Source organism: Pelobates fuscus, chromosome 3 (assembly GCF_036172605.1).
Source record: "Pelobates fuscus isolate aPelFus1 chromosome 3, aPelFus1.pri, whole genome shotgun sequence".
NCBI lineage: Eukaryota > Metazoa > Chordata > Amphibia > Anura > Pelobatidae > Pelobates > Pelobates fuscus.
In genome coordinates this window covers 29567262-29588044 of record NC_086319.1, presented here as the reverse complement: position 1 = coordinate 29588044, position 20783 = coordinate 29567262, and the positions used below count along the sequence as shown (strand labels likewise).

The 20783-nt window shown below is 39.5% G+C and overlaps 2 protein-coding genes across 2 annotated transcripts in view; both read left to right on the top strand.

The window, feature by feature from the left end:
* The window catches only part of ST7 (suppression of tumorigenicity 7), a 366953-nt gene extending 347449 nt beyond the window's left edge, over positions 1-19504 (top strand). Inside the window, exon 17 of the transcript XR_010090419.1 lies at positions 19493-19504. The gene's annotated coding sequence lies outside the window, so the exon portion shown is untranslated. The remainder of the gene's footprint in view (positions 1-19492) is intronic.
* CFTR (CF transmembrane conductance regulator) overlaps positions 1-20783 on the top strand; it is a 94934-nt gene that overhangs the window by 43622 nt on the left and 30529 nt on the right. Inside the window, exons 9-13 of the mRNA XM_063446842.1 lie at positions 943-1035; positions 1134-1316; positions 3939-4130; positions 14274-14368; positions 15449-15535. Coding sequence (XP_063302912.1) covers positions 943-1035; positions 1134-1316; positions 3939-4130; positions 14274-14368; positions 15449-15535 — 650 coding nt within the window. The remainder of the gene's footprint in view (positions 1-942; positions 1036-1133; positions 1317-3938; positions 4131-14273; positions 14369-15448; positions 15536-20783) is intronic.

Sequence of the window (20783 nt, the reverse complement as noted above, 5' to 3'; positions counted from 1 at the left end):
TGTCCTGATTTGTGTTACAATGTATCCCCCTGCTTTATTGGTAACTGCTGTGAAGATTCCAAGTAACTAATCAATTCAAGATTTGGGGCATGTTTGAAATTCTTCTTATGTTCTGCATAGACATCTCTTAGACATGCTTAGTCTGCAAAAGAAGGATTTCTGATATTCCCATTGACTTTGTATTGGTTCCTCATATCCTGTACACCCCAAAAGATATACATGTGTGTGTATTGTATTGTATTGTCTTGTAGGGTAGTCATTGGGTAATAGAATCAGAGGGTGGAATCAAATTATGCTAAAGAGGCTGCTGTTTCCCAAATACATATGCCTGCATGGTGTCTAATTGGGTCAGGGGTTGAGTATACCCCTTAACACTATTTTTTAATATAATGATCCCTTCATCACGTATTTAAAGGAAATAGATTATTTGTTAAATTAAATGAGAAGAACTCATATCTTTAAGGATACATATGCAGTTTGGGTCAGACAGTATCTGAATCAGACAGATGGTGGGTCTGATGGCGTCACTGCACTGTGCAGGGAGTGAAGCAAGGAAGACCATAGAGACTAACTGTTGGTTTCCAAACACTGTCTGACCCAAGGGTCATGTATATGGCTGAAGGACCCTGTCCTCTACTGAAGGTAGGAATGCGATTTTCCTCTTTCATTTTTACATGTACTTCACTTAACGAAGAATCTATTTCCTTTAAAACAGGATGATAGGATTATTATAGTAATTCATTGTTGATGTGACTGTTGTCCTTTAGGTAGGCAAAGTCAAATTCTGGGGGTACATTGTAGTGCGTTACCATCTTTAAACTTAAGCAGCCCCCAATGACAGGCTTAGGTTTTTCTCATAATTGTTTTACTTTTATCACAGCTGGGATTATTTACAGTAAAAATCATGCAGAACTATAGTTATTTTTGTTGTGTTTTTAACAGGATTTCTTGCAAAAAGAAGAATTTAAACCATTAGAATACAATCTAACCACCACTGATGTTGTCATGGAAAATGTCTCTGCATCTTGGGATGAGGTAGGTGTAACAACAATATTAGGTCACCTTGTTTTAAAGTCATTTATGAAATCTGAATCCATGAAATCTAAACAGAATATGTCTATTTTTCTTTACAGGACATGGGGCAATTTTTTGAAAAAGCAAAACTTGAAGTGAATGGAAATGGCGCTACTAATGAAGATCCAAACCTGTTCTTCAGTAATTTCTCACTTCATCTCACTCCTGTCCTTTCAGACATCAGTTTCACGTTAGATAAAGGACAGCTTTTGGCCGTCGCTGGGTCCACTGGAGCTGGAAAGGTAAAACATGGAGACACATTTTTGTTAAAGGGACACTATAGTCACCAGAAAAAACTACAGCCTATTGTATTTGTTCTGGTGAGTAGAATCATTCCCTTCAGGCTTTTTGCAGTAAACACTGTTTTTTTCAGAGAAAATGCAGTGTTTACATTACAGCCTAGGGATAACTCGACTGGCCACTCCTCAGATGGCTGCTAGAGGTGCTTCCTGGGTCAGTGCTGCACAGTGTGACTGACATTCAGTGTCTCCACCCTCTGCATGGAAACACTGAACTTTCATCATAGAGATGCATTGATTCACTGCATTGCTATGAGGAGATGCTGATTGGTCAGGGCTGTGTTTGACTTGTGCTGGCTCCTTATTGCTTTTAGACACTAGAACCCTGTTTAAATATAGTAAAATAAAATACAAGCCCCTTTTCCATTATTGTACTATGATGCTAGAACCTCATTTTCACTTATTGTAAAAACGTAATTGAACCGTTTCCCTTATATTCACTAGAATACTTTATCAATTTACCCGTTACTAACGCATTCTCTATGAATCCCTTACTTTATACTACAACCCACTGTCCAGAATTGTAACATCATGTTAGAACCCACTGTCCATAATTTTAATATCATACTAGAACCCACTCTCCATAATTTTAATATCATACTAGAACCCACTATCTATTATTGTAAAAACTAACCCACTGTCCAGAATTGTAATTTCATGTTAGAACCCTCCATCCATTATTGTAAAATCATGTTAGGGAACCTCGTTTCCATAACTGTAAAATCATAATACAACCTTCTCTCCATTATTGTAATATTATACTAGAAGTCAATCTCCATAATTTTAATATCATAGTGGAACCCACTCTCCATAAATGTAATATCATGTTAGAACCCCCATTCCATAATTTGAATATCATAGTGGAACCCACTCTCCATAAATGTAATATCATGTTAAAACCCCCATTCCATAAGTTTAATATCATAGTGGAACCCACTCTCCATAAATGTAATATCATGTTAGAACCCCCATTCCATAATTTGAATATCATAGTGGAACCCACTCTTCATAAATGCAATATCATACTCGAACCTAGTCTCAAGTATTGCAATTCTGTGGTCGGACCCTTTCCTCAATGGGAACCATCCTTATTTACCTTACTGTTGAATAAATCATTAATCCTTTTTTTAAAGTATTTTAATACATGTTTACCAAAAAATGTTTGACCACCTTCTTGCTGTGGTATATATGGTGTAAATAGCAGTGATCACTATATTTTTCCTAGAACCTGCTCCTATGATTTCAATGACACTTTTTGTGTTAAATTATATTATTTAATAAATTGATTGACCTCAGCTCTTGCTGTGAATTTCCTCCGTTCTCTCTCTGTGTAGGTAATTTGCTTTGTAATTGAATGGAATAGAACTTCTAAGAGACATGTCAGTTTAATTTGTAGATAGGTGCAAAATGTTCCTGTTGTTGTGAGTGACGCGGTAGCGATAGATCTCTGATTGGTTGGTGTTTCTCACCGACTTGCTAACCTGTTACCTGAAGTAGATGTTAAAAAAAAATGGTTTCACGTTACATTTATTTCTCAATTCTTCGCTTAGATTTCACCGCTGGCTACTAATTAACAGAATGATTGCAGGTGTAAAGATGTCATTCTCTGTAGCTTCTCCATGTGTTATTCTACACTAGACGTGTTATCTGTTTACATGTCACTGGGCTGGAGGGTTTTACGAGAGCTGATTGCATCATTTTCTATAATACATAACTCATAGTAAATGCTGAGCAGAGACGTTCTCACAGTGCTTTATAGCAATATGTTTATATGAGGCTGTCTGCTACATCCAATGTCACCCTTAAAGTGTATCTGGTATGCAAATATGATCTGTACACCCCTGATTTCACAATGCATCGTTAGGATGGTGCTTTGACATAATCTAAACATTTGTTTGTAAGAGAGATGATCTGTAGTTTAAAGGAACGCCAATGTCCAAAATAAACCTTCCATTAAGAAGAATACAAGAAATAAATAATGCATTCAACATATTAAATGAAGATCTTGCTACTGACTTAGAAAAATTATTTTTAGCATTTATATACCACGAACATATTCCGCAACACTTTACAGTTATAGAAAGGGGATTTACGAAGGTGATGAAAGCCCTGCTCAAACAATCTATAAGGATTTTAGGCAGGTGGATATATATATCATTAGGTCTCTTGCCCAAGAACACTTACTGGCGAGGTGGTCTAAGTGAGATTTGAACCTGGGTTCCTTTTGCTAAGACAGTGGTGTTACCACCGCTCTAAACAGTTAAAACTTTAGTATCAGTAGTAGGTCCATCATTCCTTCATCATATCTATTGGGGTCTGCTCTTATCCCATTAACCCATGTGCAGCGGAGGTTTATGGGAGTAGTGTTTTATTCCCCAGAAGCACGTCCACTCATCGTATTCGAATTATATACTATAAACTGTCGCGGTACACCTTCACTTCATGATCCAGGGCATTATTATGTATTTAGCGATGCTCTTCAGCCCACCAGACTATCTATGCGAGTAAATGTGGCCAGTCTGCCCGCTCGATTACCATGATAACGCCTTATGCTTGCTGTTTCAGACCTCACTGTTAATGATGATTATGGGAGAACTGGAACCGTCTGCGGGGAAAATAAAGCACAGCGGTAGAATATCATTTTCTCCACAAGTCTCTTGGATCATGCCTGGGACAATCAAAGAAAATATCGTGTTTGGGGTTTCTTACGACCAGTATCGATATCTGAGCGTCATTAAAGCCTGCCAGCTGGAAGAGGTTTGTGTTTATGGTGTCAGAATTCTACTTTATACATTTTGGTTCTTTCTAATATTTAATTATAATACAGTCACACAGATTGATACATGGAGGTAGGAGAATGACCCGTTTATGGTATATGTTCCCCTGTACACATGTTCCAGGTTCCGACAGCGTCATGGCAAGAGTAGTTTTATAGTAAAAGACAATTGTTAAATCATGATTAATATTGATTGATTAATGCTCCTTTAGCCAATCAATATTAGACTGTTAACCATTTAAAAAACAGCACTGGATGCTTTTCAAGGTTAGATTGAAACTAGAAGCGGAGTATCAATACTAATATATTATTAGTGCATACCAGTCCCCTGAACTACAACCATGCCCACCTCTGTTAGAATATTGTGTAATATCATTCTTATTTTTTTGCAGTGAGAAAGATGCATTGCTTTTTCCAATATGTAAAAAAAGAAAAGGCCTGCGATTTCATCCACTTCCTTGTTTTCCATCATGGGCACAATGTTTTTTTAACGGAGCATTGTGAAAGGGACTAATTTAATAATAATTAAAAAAAAAATGTGCTGAATTTTCCAATAGTTTTAGAGACAAATAGAGGTTTAAAAAAAAAAAAAAGCAATTTCTATTTACCAGCCCGAACAGTTTACAGTTACCGTACATATTTATCAAGAGATTCGAAAGCCGTGAATGGCTGTTTGGGTTCCCTTTAAGTAACTGCCCATGCTAGCATTGAATTCCGACAGGAACATGGTTGGCTGGGGTATCTCAGCCACTTCCCGGTTAGACTGTAAGCCTGGGGAGAGAGTTGGGAAATTACTTATTTCAAAAACTTTCACTGCAGTAATAATTGTTAATGTTGCATGAAACATTGAAAATCATCAGGAATAGAAAGCTTATATTTAAATAAATGGCATGTTAATAACAAAAACAATAACTATAATTTTTTTTACTATTTGTGTAAATGTCTAACTTAAAGGAATACTTTGAGCAGTATATCCGTCACAGTGTGCTGTAGTGGTTATGGTGCTAGTAATGCCAAGATATGCTCCCAGGGTAAGTAGTCAAATTGTTACGCTTCTCTATCCTGAGGATCTAGAAGCTCCAGCATGGAGCTTACAATAGCTCCACTGAGCTAAACTATACCATGCAGGGCCAGCTGTAGTGGTTATGGTGCCTTGAGTGTTCCTTTAATTAGTATAATTTGAATCTCTTATCATACTCAGCATGCAAAGACAGAAATACAAGCCAAGAAAGGAGGATGTTATGCCAGCAGGTATTCTTTAATCTAGTAAATGCCTCTGGCTTCAATCCCGCAGCTTAATTCCCACAGCATCAAGTAATTAGATGTGGGAATAAGTCCAACAGCCATGGGAATCTCGAGTTTTACTTATTGCAGATATAGGGCACTAATGTAGACTGCATGATTATTATTTTTTTCTTTAATCAATCATTTATATTGGTCTATAGCAAGTCCAGAAACTATTTACTAAAATATTCCCCAGGGACAGGTTTGGAAACGAATCTATGATGTAAATGAGTGAATCCGAGCTGCTGCCAATATCCAAACAAACAGCAGTTTCATATTTCAGCTAGTTAGTATTGGTGTTAATCTGAGTCCTACACCAGTCTAGAGCAGAAGCTCTGAAACGCTCTGTTCCTACAGCTCCCCCTGACAGCAGCGGCAAGCCAGGAATTGTGACTATTGTCTCAACATCAACATTGCAGGGAGAATAACAAGCAAATTCACTAACGGGTGAATTGGTGGAAATAAGAGGATTTCAGATTTTGTCCGGTACAGTTTTCACCTTCGCTTTTATGCTTAAAATACGCTGTTTAGTAAATAAGCACCTGTAAAGTTAATAAATATTATGAATTGAAAACCTCATTATACGTGAAATAGAAACAGACTAAAACATTTTGTAACACAGTTGTCTCAGATTCAGGACCATTAGAGAGAGAAGAAAAACAATCTAATTTGAGAAGATACATACAGATCTGACTAGTTTCATGTAAAAGTGTAACGTAACACTGAAAAACACCATAACCACTACAGCTAGGCACTGCATCCCACCTCCACTAGCTAATTAATTAGAATTCGGGGGGGGAGGGAGGGGAGGGCAGGGGTGGAGACCAGCCCAGGATACTCTTTGCACTATAATCACTACATCCTAATGTGGTGTTTATAGTGCTTGGAGTGTTCACTTGGAAATCACCTATATCTCGTGTTAGCATTTTTAATGTGATACTTCGTTTTCTTTTAAAATATGTGAAAGGTTTAGGAAGTGACATGAGTCTTTAGGCACAGCCAGGGCATACAATGCAAATGAGCATTGTTTCTGTTTCTTTTCATATACTAACTATGTTAAATGGCAGAAAAGGGCAGTGTAACGGATCGACGGGCACCCCGACTGGGTACCTCCGTTGAAGGTTGCTCCTAGCGCTTCCTGAGGACTCCAAGCACTGCAGCAGACACCACAACCACCGAACCAGAGAAGCATACGAATGCTCTTAAGCATATGAATGCTGTAAACAGCTGAACAGGAAAAGCATACAATCAGCTTACACTCCTGGAAATCAGCATACAATTCAATTCCCCCAATAACGAGACGACACTTCGTTTTGAGGTCAAGCAGAACTGACTGTACTGTCCTCTATACATCCTCTTTTATTCACAATCCACAAACATAGTACTGCCCACAGGGTTTTGGAATACAACCAATCAATCCGTACAATACACACAGACACTCCCACACAAAATCCTCCCCTCTGCCTGTAATATGAGTACTGAACACAATGGGTAATATAATTATCACAGGCAGAGAAATACAGTTTTTACAAAATATTAATAACTTCCAAAATATACATGTCATGTACATAAAACAACAAAATAAATTTTCAGAATCAGCATGCTTGAAATATACACATACTCAAAAATCAGGACAATCGGTTCAGGGGTTAAAAAGTTAAGGGAAAGTCCTATTTGACCAAATGAAGCATGTCTTTTCTGCCCAAAACCAGTTCCACAGAGTCTTCTATCCTGGAGATAATTTGGAAGTAATTCAATTATCTCTAACGACAGAGGCAAAACTCCATTAGCCACATGGTAGCAAAATACAATAAAATACATAAAAATATATAACTGTGCAGCTATTGCATAAAACAGGTACATTCAACATATCCCCAGATAGCTTAGATCTGAGCGCACATTATGACTGAATGGTGCTCAGACCACATACATACAGTTCAATTGCCATGGAGCCAAAGTCTTTCATATAGTCTTTCGTTATATGAATGGGCTCCATGGCATAGCTATCTGGGGTAACACTGCTCACATAGGGAAAGTACAGAATGACCCAGCTTTCGGGTCTTTGCAGGGGAAAATCAAGCATTTCCACATGGGGCCTTAGTCACAGGGCAGGAGGCTGGTAATCAGTATTCTCCAATGGCCAGTGGCGAGGCTGGTTTTGCCACATTTCTCCCCTTTCCCAAAAAGACTAACAAGGTATCAGGCCTCCTGTTGGTCAGTGCCTTGGTTAGTCCAGCAACCCACCCACAAAACATAGTCAGTAGTGCAGCCCACCCACAATGAAAATTTACTGCACCTGGGGAAACGTGCAGCCAGTCTTTGTCCAGGGGCTCCATCACGGCTGTGTGGGGTAAGGGTACTCCGGATCTGTGGGTTGCTGAGTGGGCAGAGACCAGCGGTACTCTGCCCTGGTGCCAGCACTTCAGCTGGAGTAGTCTCGTTGGAGCCCAGCTGTGAAGAGGGGGTGGTAAGCTCCTCTCCCTGGACCCGGTGCTGCTGCTGGAGGGGGAGACCGACTGTCTCCCCTTTTGATAAACAGTCCTGCTGCTGGGGAGAGGTGGTAACCGGCTCCTCTCCCTGACACTCTCTCCGATGCTGGAGAGGGGGACTGACTGTCTCCCCTTCCTGTAATACACTCTGCCGTTGGGGAGAGAGACCGACTGTCTCTTCTCCCAATAACTCGTGCTGCTGTTGGGAAGTGAGACCAACCATCTCCCCTTCCAATAACATACTCAGCCGCTGGGGAGAGAGACCTACTGTCTCTTCTCCCAGTAACCCATACTGCTGTTGGGAAGTGAGACCGACTGTCTCCCCTTCCAATAATGCGCTCTGCCGCTGGGGAGTGAAACCGGTGGTCTCTCCTCCCTGTAATGTACTCTGCCGCTGGGGATCTGGGCCGACTGCCCAGCATCCCTGTAGGGCCGGTAGAGAGATCTCGGTCCCATCTCCACCTGCCATCTGTGGGTCTCTTCAGGACCAGTCTATGAGGTCCCCTACTTCTGCAGCTGGTAGTGAAGCAGGGGGTACCTCGGCCGCGTTTTCCCAGCTGTAGGCTGTCAGGTCTGGGTCCGCTTCCCAGTTTTTCCGTTCTGCGTCCATGTTTCATGGCAGTGAAACGGCGGAGGTCTTCTCCCAGTCCAATAGATCTCGGGCCCTGCAACATCTCACTTCGGTAATGCAAGATAGCCCAGTACAGAATGACCCGGCTTTCGGGTCTTTGCAGGGGAAAATCAAGCATTTCAACATGGGGCCATAGTCACAGGGCAGAAGGCTGGCAATCAGTCTTCTCCAATGCCCAGTGGCGAGGCTGGTTCCGCCACAGGCAGCATTTATGATTCACAGAGAGCCAAAATCAGGCTAGGGTAGATATGTGGTTTTCTACATTAATTTTGTTTTCTATACCTTATAAACTTATTTGCCAAATATGGAGGATAAGTGAACAATATCGTTGGAAGTGTCAGTTTTGCTTGAACTTCCTTAAGTGTGCATGGCAATTCCAATAGACTTGTGCATTCGGTCTCAAATGAATCACAATTTTTATAGCCTTTGATATCAAATTACGGTATATTTGTTTTGTCTTCTGTTTCCTGTTAGGATAAGCACAATAAATAATATAGAAACTGGTTTAAGTTCCTGTTCCATCTCTATCTATTCTAATGACTCTACCTGTGTCACCATGACTAATGTATGATGCTCTATAAGATAACACAGAGAATGCAAAGTGTACAGTATACAGCTACATGTGACAAACATGGGTCAATAAGTGCACTGTAGCCAGTGTTTGGTACTGGAGATTCTCATTACCTTTAAGACTGATATCTGGTTGTCTGAGGATGGCAAATATTTTTACTGGAAAGTCTCACTTTTATAGTGCAGTAGCTCAAATTCTGAACTCCAAATAGAAATATCCGCTAGCAGTTGGATAATGAAATGTATCCTGCCACAAAATCCTTACCATCTGTCAACTGACTGAGTTGGGAAACGTTAATATGTCCTACTAAATTCACATGGAGGAGGAGACAGTGAGCACAGTTCTGTCAAACTCAGGCCTCCCTGCCATTTATGGTTTACAGCGCCCATAATTCTCTGTAGGCCACACAGTATTATTCACTGAAATTCTCATATTAGTGAATTAAATCTGAACTGCCAAACTGAGGTTAAAATAGCCAAACTGAGACCATAGCTGAGTTGGAGATTTTTTCCAGATTTTAGTGTCAAGATTGTTATTTAAAATGTAATTGCTAAATTTCAGAGTTTAGGGACTTACTCTGTGCTTTAATCCAATGGCACATGTGCACTGACCTCTCTTGTGTTTACTCCTTCTGAGGCTGGCAAGACATATTAATTCCCCTCCATGTTGGAACTAATCATGCAAATCAGTCCAAATGGCTGGAGCCATAGGTCACACAACCCAGGTTTAGGTCTTCTTGACTTTGGACCAGAGGTTAAATCGAAGTGGGTGCCCAGAAAGTGAGTTTCAATGATGAACAGGCATGCATGTGAAGGGTGGCACCCATAAAGTGGGGGTCAGCCTGGCATGCCTGCACACCATGCTAACTAACAGCCATCTTGGTTGGCCCACTCAGACCCGGTAATATGTGGAGTACTTCTAAGACGCACCCAGAGCCAATCATATGTGGAATACTTCTCACTGTTAGTCGGAAAGCCAGACAGATTTCATAATGTGAAACACGACCTCGGGCCTATTTTGCTGGGACCAGATCTCAGAAGAAATATAGAATATCTCCTAATTTCTTGGCATTGGTGAGGTTAATATTTCTCGAAAAGTTCAAAATATACTTGGGAGGAAATCTGGCATTAACAGTACATTCTTCAAGTGGAATACCCAGTTTCCGATTAGATAAAATTGTGTAAAGAACGTGATGTCTTGATGCACATATCGTATGAGCCGATGTCCACATTTTTTGCTTATTTATTTATAATAAAATCGTTCTTGTTTGTAATGTGGGATATACTATACTATATTTTCAAATACTGAGTTTCTGGAAAAGAGCAATTAAAGGATCAGTCTCTGTACCAAGCCTGTTTGAGCTCAGCCCCTTTGTGACAGCCACAGGGTACAGTGGGCAAGTGATCATTCATGGGGACAGCCAGCAATTGGGACTCCATTAGAGCGATCTTTCACTTTTCAATAATTAATAAAGATAATTTCTTTATGGAATACTGACCCAAGACTGAATTGGAATTTCACTGAGCCAAATAAACCATAACTCAAACTAGAGATTATATAATATAACTTACATTTATGTAATATTCAAATTATTTATATAGCGCCAACATGCACTTCAGCACTGTAAACAAAACAGACATTAAATTCCAACAAAACACGACTGACATATTGGAACAGTGTGTAAAGAGGTCCCTGCCCAAATAAGCTTACACTCTAAATATTAATTCAAGTAGTGAAACTGCAATGCTTTCCTTTGCCGATACTCAATATTTCTTACTATTAACTAATAAAACGTCCCTTTACAAAAGCTTTCAATGTGAGATGATATCAAAATAAAACAATCAAAGCCAAATATTTACAATGTTTATCAGAGTTAAATTACATCCATAAAACAGTTTGCAACTTTGGCGTTATGTGTACACTGCCTGGAGTTCAAAGTCGTAGCGGCCACAGATTGTTATTATCGTTGCGGCGATCTTTCTATAAACTTGCCCAGTTTGCTCGGTGCCGTTAGATAATGGTGTTATGTTTTGGTGGAGGCGATTTCCCAGCCTACAGTGCAAGGAACACAATGCTGAATTCTATACCCACATTATATAAAATCCATTGATACAAGGGTTATATAATAAGTACCGTAATAGCTAGAACTTCACCTGCTATAACAGTTTGTTCTGCTGTGATCTCCAAACTGAGGGTGTCAATGTATTTTTAAAGTACTTAAAAAGTGAACCAAATGTCCATCTATCATGCTCTATCCTATATCGTTCATCCCGGATAAATGGATGGACGGATGGATAATTTCACATGGGCACAGATTGGCCAATAAAGGCCACAAGGCTTCCTCTTTCATATAGTACTGATATTGTTGTATATATTGGATAAAACCATGTGCAAAGGATCATCAAATCTTATAGGGTTATTCAATAAACTGGGAATTTCGAACAATTGATCATGGAAGTTTTTACTAAGGCTGTTTAGCTGAGACTGAAAAAATAGGTTGTAGTTGGAGAATTATTTAAAATGATGTCTTAAATAACATCTCCCCTGTCAGTTCTCTGCTGTTATAGGGGGCTCCATTGCCCTCAATAAGAAATATAGATATTGGGGTTCTGTGAACTAGGACCCTATAAACCACAATGGGCAAAGGAGATATTGGACAATATATGCAACATGCCAAATATAAAATACAATCATGCATGCACACCCTACATGACCCAACAGCATAGTACCATCCTGTGCTTTTCAGCTTCTACTATATATTCCAACTTGCCCATTTCCAGGTAAGGTAGCATTTAGCATTTATTGTGGAAAATACAGTTTCATTTGACTATTGTTCTGGTGCAATGAAATGTCAGGCTGACCTTTTCTCACTGTGGGATAGCAGGTTATTGGCTTGTGTTTATGTCTGAGAAAAAAGCACCTGGTGGCATTCGATTTAAATTATTATCCTCCCATCCCTGAAAAGGCATGTGACTGGCCTCCCAAAGAGTTAAATGACACATTCTAACACTCACAAATGGTGATTAATGTGGGCACATGATATTGAAGTTGTAAAAATGCTTACTGATAAGTTACTGTGAAATATGTTGAGTTACGTGAGAATCACATTGAGTCCCTGAGCTCCTGAATCCATTTCAAGGTTTTGCAAATCTATAACCGATCTCCCTCTATTAACCATTTTGATGAGGCGATAATAGCAAAGCCACTTTCTAGGTTTGTGACGCAAATGCCATTATTAATTACACAATTTGTGAAATAATGAATAGCAATTGGGGCCTCAAACGCAGATGTCTATGTTTGTGATAATTAATGTTTATGTAATGTTAATTTACTCGTTAGGTGAAAGCTTAAAGGGAAGAATTCTCATGTTGTTCACCTGAAGCTGATAATTAACTGTTAAATAGGTCCCGTAGGATAAAATTAATTTCCAGTTTAATTAATCTGCATCCCCTTTAAATAACTGATTCGTTTGTAATTCTGTTAAGAAACAGAGCCACAAATTTGAGTTGTTACTCAGATTTTGGGGCCTAGTGAAAGGTGCGTGTGACATTTCAGGAAGCCATGTATTCGTGTTAATAGTTCTCGCGTTAGTCCTGGAAGAATTAGTAATTAAGCATACCTGCCTGATCTGTCATGTACAGGTAGCCGGGAGTTAATTAAGATTAATCAGGAGCTGCTGATGGCTAATGTTGCCATTCATTGTGTTATAGATGTTCGTTGTAATATTAATAAGCTAAAAAGTAGCAATCCCTAATGGATATTTTGTAACCTGTGTCTCAATAGTAGATCTTCTATGGCGCAGAATTGATGAAGGATATTGGGAATGAATCATATCCACCCCCTGCTCGATGCATGGCTAATGTAGACTTACACTCCATATTAGCTATACCAGGTCATACCAGGATTGGGTGACAGTGATAGACTCGGTACTCTCAGAGGATGCTCTCAGCCTATCACTAATGCCCGTCGCTGCAGATTAATACGGAGACATCAACTCAGTCAGCAGAAGGCGCAGCTACAGGAGTCAGGAGACCCCCATTCATGATTAAAGTGTCTAAAACAGTAACCTGGTGTTAGGGGTCTCCAAGTCCCATAACCACTTTAATAAGATGGCATGTTTATGATACCTAGAGTGTCCCTTTAATGAATGCATCTATGTGCATGGGATAGCATTGCATTTTATTGCCTCAATTAAATCAATGAAAACATTTAGATTTAAAAAACAGTCAAAATGTCGTAACGCATTTAATGCTTACTATCAATTTTTATTTTGATAAAATCAGCAAAAAAGTAGCGGTATGTTGCAAACATTATCTTCTATCAATTAACCTTTACAACCAATCCTCTTATAATGGCATTATTACTGTTATAAAGTATTTAATGATAAAATTAAACAGGAAAATGCTTGAATCATATCTAACTGTAATTAGCAACTTTGCCAACTTGAATTGTCACTTCCCCAAGACTTATTCATTAAATGTAATTTAACTCTTTTACTATGATGAGATAGGGTACAAACATTTACAGAAAGGTTTTATTAACAGTTTGCAAGTATCATGATTTTTGTTTTCTCTTATAATTAAAAAAAAACACCCATTCAGATCTCTGACATCTACGTATAAACTACTCTCAAATTGTGCCTTTGACTTAATACATTCGAAACAACATCCTATATCCCTGAAGCATTCGTGGGGAAAGTATTTAATAGCTCATAGTACCTTAATGGTGGGACTGCTTTACAGATGTCTGCAATTCGTCCTTTGTAAATTTTTGTTTTTGTTATGTAACTTTTAACCTTAGATTTTGCTTGTTTTTTTTATCATTTGTGTTTTCCATCCTGAGGTGCGTTAAGTAGGTGGGGGCATACTGCATCGTTTACACTATGGTAAGGGATGCTGAGAGTGTGAGATCTGTACCCACAGAGTCGCAGATCTCCACCTCAGATTAAAATCTCTTTCAGTGAGAATTAGGTGCGGAGTCACAGCTGCACTCTAGTGCCCTCTAGTGGTTATGGCAGTTTGTGGCACTCTTTATAATTGTGTATCATGTTGATAACCTTTATTTATACCCATCCTAATGCTGAGGATTTGTCTGTAGCTGTTTACGCTCTGTTTCTTAGTGAAAACCAAATTATCAACTCTTCCCACAGGACATTTCCAAATTCCCAGAAAAAGATAATACAGTGTTGGGAGAAGGAGGGATCACACTGAGTGGAGGCCAGCGTGCCAGGATTTCACTAGCCAGGTAACAGTGAACTGCTTATTGTTACTGATTTCCAGGGCAACACTCACGTCGTCATTCTCTAAACGCACTCTGTGTAGACAATGTGTAAATTGACCCATAAAATGCTCTGACAGGTATAATAGCCTTCTCTAGTCTTATTCATTTTATTAACGCAAGCCAACATGGCTGCCATAAGACATTTTGGGGTACTTTTTCAGTTTTTTATTTATGTTTTTTGTTTTTGCTTTCTCCACATTGTATTTCTATGTTTGGTCGCTCCCCAGAATTTAATATTACATTGAGGCTATCACCTGTGTTTCACAAGCATGTCTATGTGTGGTTTAAAAAATAAAATTATGCCTATAAATGCTCACTGCTATATTAATATCCTGGAAGTGTGCGACTCCATTTTGGCTCATTTTCAAATATTGTTGTTACAAACTCCACACTTTTCTGACATTGATCATAAGTAAGTAGAAATAAGTTAATAAAATTAGGGTTAATGTTCGCGGCACTGTCAACCTCTTCCCCCCCCCCCCTAAGTATTTCATAAAGATAGAATATTTGTGAATTATTAATTTTTTACTTTGTTAGAATCTCACTGAAAACCCAATGTACTCAGGAGATATACAGAGACAAAGTAGGGACTATTTTGTCTCTCTCTGTTTCCTCCGCATGACTTTCTTAGACTTAGACTTTCGTAGATCTAAGAGTCAATCCCGACAGCCATCACCAGTGATGGCTTCCGGGAATTGGCTGTGTCACTGCCTTCCAGGGTCCTCCATAGCCTTCAATGCTGTACTCGTGCACATGTACAGCAGTGACGTCAGCTCCTGGCGCTGAAGCACCCAATGCTGAAGAGGAGCTGACAGACAAAGATGGTGGTACCCCCAAGGGACAGGTTCAGGTAATTAAATCTAACCCCCCAACCCCGGCCACTAGCTCCCAGTGCCGATGACAGCGCCGTCTATCTTGCTTGTCACATTTAGTTATAACTGTAGAATATATAATGATAACAATGTTTTTTTATGGATTATTTATTTGTATAATTGTGTCTAATTATTATCATTAGTTAACATTGAATTTCTTGTTTCTGTTTAGAGCAATATACAAAGATGCTGACCTCTACCTTCTAGACTCCCCATTTAGTTACCTCGACTTGTTTACAGAAAAAGAAATATTTGAAAGGTATGTGCTCAGAATGGTCAAGGGATGTTCACATCAAAGGGCTGATAGCGTTTGATAAACTTCCTGTTTTATTTCTTGAGTTTGACACATTTGTAGGTAAATCTTGAAAATCACAACACATTTTGGGTATCGTATACACAGCCAGCCAGGTAGATAGTTAGATAGACAGACAGACTAATGGACAGAATTTTTTTTTTTTAAATATTACACTGCATAGCATGATACTAATTGATGTTCTTAAATTTGGGAACAACGCATATTGTTGTACAACTTATAGTTAAATAATTTGCTGCTATTTTATAATTGTCATGATCCTTAACCTGGAAGCGGCAAGTTTCATTTTTAAGTGCAGATTTATTAAATAAAGTCAACAAATATGTATTACTGGTCACTGTTTTGATGACCAAGCGATGGCAGGGTAAAAAAAAAAGATTTACCTTTAGCCCCGCGCTGCACCTCTTCCATGTAGCTCAGCCTCTTAGACTTAGATCATTAAGAAGACTGAAGGAAAGCTTTGGGAGGCTATTGTGCATATCCAGCAATACCCCATGCTGCGCCAATCGATGGCCTCCGGAGACCATCTGACTAAAATAAACCTGAAGTAGCTCTAATGACTGTCATATTGGCAGGTTAACCATACAATGTAGGATAGCAATGTGTTCAGCTGCAGGGTTAAAAGGAAGAGAATGCTTAATTAAATGTTTATTCTTTGAACAAGCGTTAAAAGGACCCTGCAAACACCATAACCACTACAGCTGCAGCATGCATAGCATGTTCATCCTGAGCAATGAGAGCAATGAATTGACCCTTTTTGGCACGCAGCTGCTGCTGAGTTGGTACAATCTTTCTAAAATATGCAATGGTTGTTATGATGCTTAGAATGTCTCTATAACTCAACTCAGCTATTAAACTAAACTTTACACATAAAGCACATTATGCCCTTCTGATAACCAGGCTTACACAAATATACAATAATTCTGTATCACAAGAAATCCAAATTGCCACAAAACTAATTGCCTTTTAGACTAAGAGTTCCCCTCCACCTATTACACGACTACAATTCCCATGACGCTTAGCTCCCATAATCCCAGGTGTCTGTTTGATACCTTTAATTTTCTTCTTCGCCCTTCTGTGGCCACCCCCCTGCTCCCTCTCTTCTGGCATTGTCCCTGCTGACCTTAAACATGCCACTGTAGTACCTATCCTGAAAGAAACATCTCTTGACCCATCCTCCCCCTCTAACTATTGTCCCATATCCCTGCTCCCTTTCTCCTCAAAGCTTCGTATGTCTCACTTCCTCAATTCCAAATCTTCAATCTGGCTTCCGCCCTCTCCACTCTACCGAGACTGCTCTTATCAAAGTTACTAAAGACTAAGGCCACTACTCCATACTAATTTTTCTTGACATCTCTGCTGCCTTTGACACAATTGATCATGCTCTCCTTCTTGAAACTCTTCAATCACTCGGTCTCTGTGACTCTGTCCTCTCGTGGTTTTCATCTTATCTCTCCCAACGCTCATGCAGCATCTCCTTTTCTAATTATACCTCCTCCCCTCGTCCTGTCTTGGTTGGAGTCCCCAAGGCCTGTTTTGGTCCCCTTCTATTTTCTCTTTACACTGCCTCTTTTTGGCAAACTTATTACCTCTTTTGGATTCCACTACCACCTTTACGCTGATGACACCCAGATATATCTCTCCTCCCAGGACCTCTCCACTGCCATCCTGCAACGTGTCACTGCTTGCCTTTCTTCCATCTCTGACTGGATGTCCTCCCGCTTTCTGAAACTCAATCTCTCTAAAACTGAGATCCTTGTCTTTCCTCCTCCTAATACTGATCCTCCTCTTTCGCTCTCCCTTCAAATTAGTGGTAGCCACATACGTCCATCCTTGCAAGTGCATTGTCTTGGCGTCATACTTGATTCTGGCCTTACCTTTCCATCCTCACATCCAGTATGTTGCCAAATCCTGTAGATTCCATCTTAAAAACATAGCCTGCATCCGCCCCCTTTCTTACTCAAGATGCTACCAAGGAAAACTCTCTCCCAGAATAACCTCTACCTCACACACCTGTCTCTTGCTCTCTCCTAAAGGGCAGCACTCTACTCTCTCCTCTAGCTCTGCTTCACTCCCACCTTATTTGATTGCTATCTCCTGTCCTAATGTGTTTTACACCCCACCTCGTATAGACTGTAAGCTCATTTGAGCAGGGTCCTCTTCAACCTATCGTTCCTGTAAGTATTCTTGTAATTGTCCTATTTATAGTTAAATCCCCCCTCTAATAATATTATAAGACGCTATGGAATCTGTTGGCGCTATATAAATGGTGATAATAATAATAATAATAATAAGTGCTACTCCACTCAATATAATCCGATTATAATGCAATTAGTGGCGTTGTCAGCATTTCCCACATAAACTGTAACTGTGCAAAGTGTTGATTGCATTATTACTTTAATCTAATTGAGAATGTATTAACTAATATTAATAATTAAACTGATTAAGTAGCTATTTTCCTTAGTAAGCCCTGTTGTCTGAACATTTGTAACAGGTTTAATGATTTTGCTTTGATGTTGATTCAGGTAGTATTGCTTACTCAAAAGATAAAAATCAATCATTTACTTTCTAATATTAATGTCTAGCTATGAAGGTTTTGTTGCATACATTACATGTTTGTGGCAATCTGCATGGCCTATTTTTCTAGAAGCAATTTTGTTTTTAAAGTATTCACATGGTAACATTTTATATACTCTGTGATACACAATTTACATTTTATTATATTTATTACAATACATTACAATACATTATATTAATAGGTATATCTTATTTTTTTCATTTTTACATCCTCTTGTTACACCCACCTCGCTGTCAGTCAAACATCTGGTCTTGGCACTTCCTGGTTTGGTTAGCTCAGTGGAGCTAAACTCAAGATGCAGAAATTGCTCGGAGAAGCTACCTTGCACTCACTTCTCTTGAGCTGCATTGTGAGCCTGTGTTTGGACAGCCACATAAAGTCTGGGCTGGCTTAGAACGGCTGCAAACAAGAGATCCACAGCTTTTGCAAGCTGTTTTTAAATATACTCTAATGAAAAAAAATGTACGATTTATTATTGAATGCATGCATGTTTTCATTGAGGGTATAGATACTAAATATTGTTTTATTTTTTATTTTTTGTATTTGGGCAGTGGAGTGTCCCTTTAAGACAGGACCATATTAAATTAAACAATAAAACAAGCTCTCTGGTTCATATTGGACATCACTGCATTATTTGGCTGGTTTAACTCCATTATAAGAAGTAAAACTGCTTTAAAAAGATTTAACTTATTATCAGGAGTCTACTGGGAATGCTAGATTGTGCCGTTTTAAATTCACTGCAGTGTTTAGTGACTAAGCTCATTGATAAATGCACAGGATTTATACATATTATTATTTTATTATTATTGCATTATTTATATAGCGCCAGCAAACTCCGTAGCGCTGTACATGTGCGGGATCCTAATACCCTCACTTTGAAGGATCACTCTATAACTTTGTGTACAGATCAGTGGCGGAACTGATATTTAAGTTTAAGCATGCATGGGATAGGCATAAGGCTATCCTAGACTTAAGATAAGGCCAGGGACTAATTACAATTATTTTGAAAATTGGGCAGACTATATGGGCCGAATGGTTCTTATCTGCCGTCACATTCTATGTTTCTATATAGAGAAGGCCCTGGTGCAAGACATTATTTTTTTTTTTTTTTTTGGACCCCCTCTATGCTTTGCCAGCCAGGGATCTACTAATTTCACACCCTTGCAGGATTGTATTTGTGAGCAGTGCTTGTGCGTTTGAATGTAATCACATTTTTGTATGGAGTATATGTGTGTGCGTGAAGGGTTGTACCATTGCCTTTGGAATGCAGTGGTGCACTTCTATGTAATGTTTGTGTTTGAATGCACAGGTGTATATAGTATTAGCTTTTAAAGGACCACTATAGTTTCAGAAAAACATAGCGGTTTTCCTGACACTGTAGTGCCCTGAGGGTGCCCTCACCCTAAGGGTCCCCCTCCCGTGGTGCTGAAGTGGTTAAAACCCCTTCAACCACTTAACTTATTCCAGTGCCGGGCTCCCTCGGCACTGGTGACCTCTCCTCCCCCGCCGACGTCAGCTCCCTCTGCTGACGTCAGCAGAGCCGAATGCTCAGCAAGTGCCGCGCGCGCACTCAAAGTGTCCATAGGAAAGCATTTCTCAATGCTTTCCTATGGACGCTCTGCGCGATGGAGGCAGAATATGCCTCAAGCGTGGCAGATGCGCCTCTAGTGGCTGTCCGGAAGACAGCCACTAGAGGCTGGCTTAACCCCAAATGTAAACATAGCAGTTTTTCTGACACTGTCATGTTTGCATCTGAAGGGTTAAAACCTGAGGGACATTGCACCCAGACCACTTCATTGAGCTGAAGTGGTCTGGGTGACTATAGTGTCCCTTTAAATGCAGCTGTACTTTTGTGAGCAGTGTTGATGTTTGAATGAAGGGCTGTTTGTATATATTTTTGGCGTCTTAATAAATGGTTGTATTTGTAATGTTTACATTTCAATGCATTGATGTGTTTGATTGCAGCTTTGGCTTTTAAATGTAGATGTACATTTGTGTGTCGTATTGGTGTCTGACACAAATATACACAGTCACATACACATTCACACACACATGTCATACTTTTATATTTTTAACAGCTCCTTTTAACATACATTTTATCTGCAGGAGGGTGGCTTGGCTGGGGTCCTGCTGTTGGCTGAGCTTGGTATGAGTGTGGGACTGGCTGGAGCTGGCTTTCTGTCTCCTCCTCTCTTCTCCTACCTGCGTGGACTCTCTATATGTATCTAGGAGCAAGTGACAGGCACTTACTTCCTCCCAACAGTGCTTTGGCTGAGAATACTACAGACCTGGCCCCTGTTTTGAAATAACCATTAAGTGGCCCTAAATGCATGGGGCCCCTAATGGTCCACCACAGCGTGCGGACCCCGGCGTAGAGGTAGTTCTGGCACTGCACACATATACAAACAGAAACCTGAAAAGAGTTATGATTGTTTTATCTAATCTTTGGTGAAGTTCCTGTGTTTATCAAAAGCAAATATACACTTTATATTTGTAATGAGTTAGAGCAAGTATAGCAGTGGAGCATGCCAACTAGCTAAAGTGACACTGTGGGCAACCAAACAACTTCATCTTAATGATGTGACTTTAAAGCACAGACCATATGACATTTTTTGG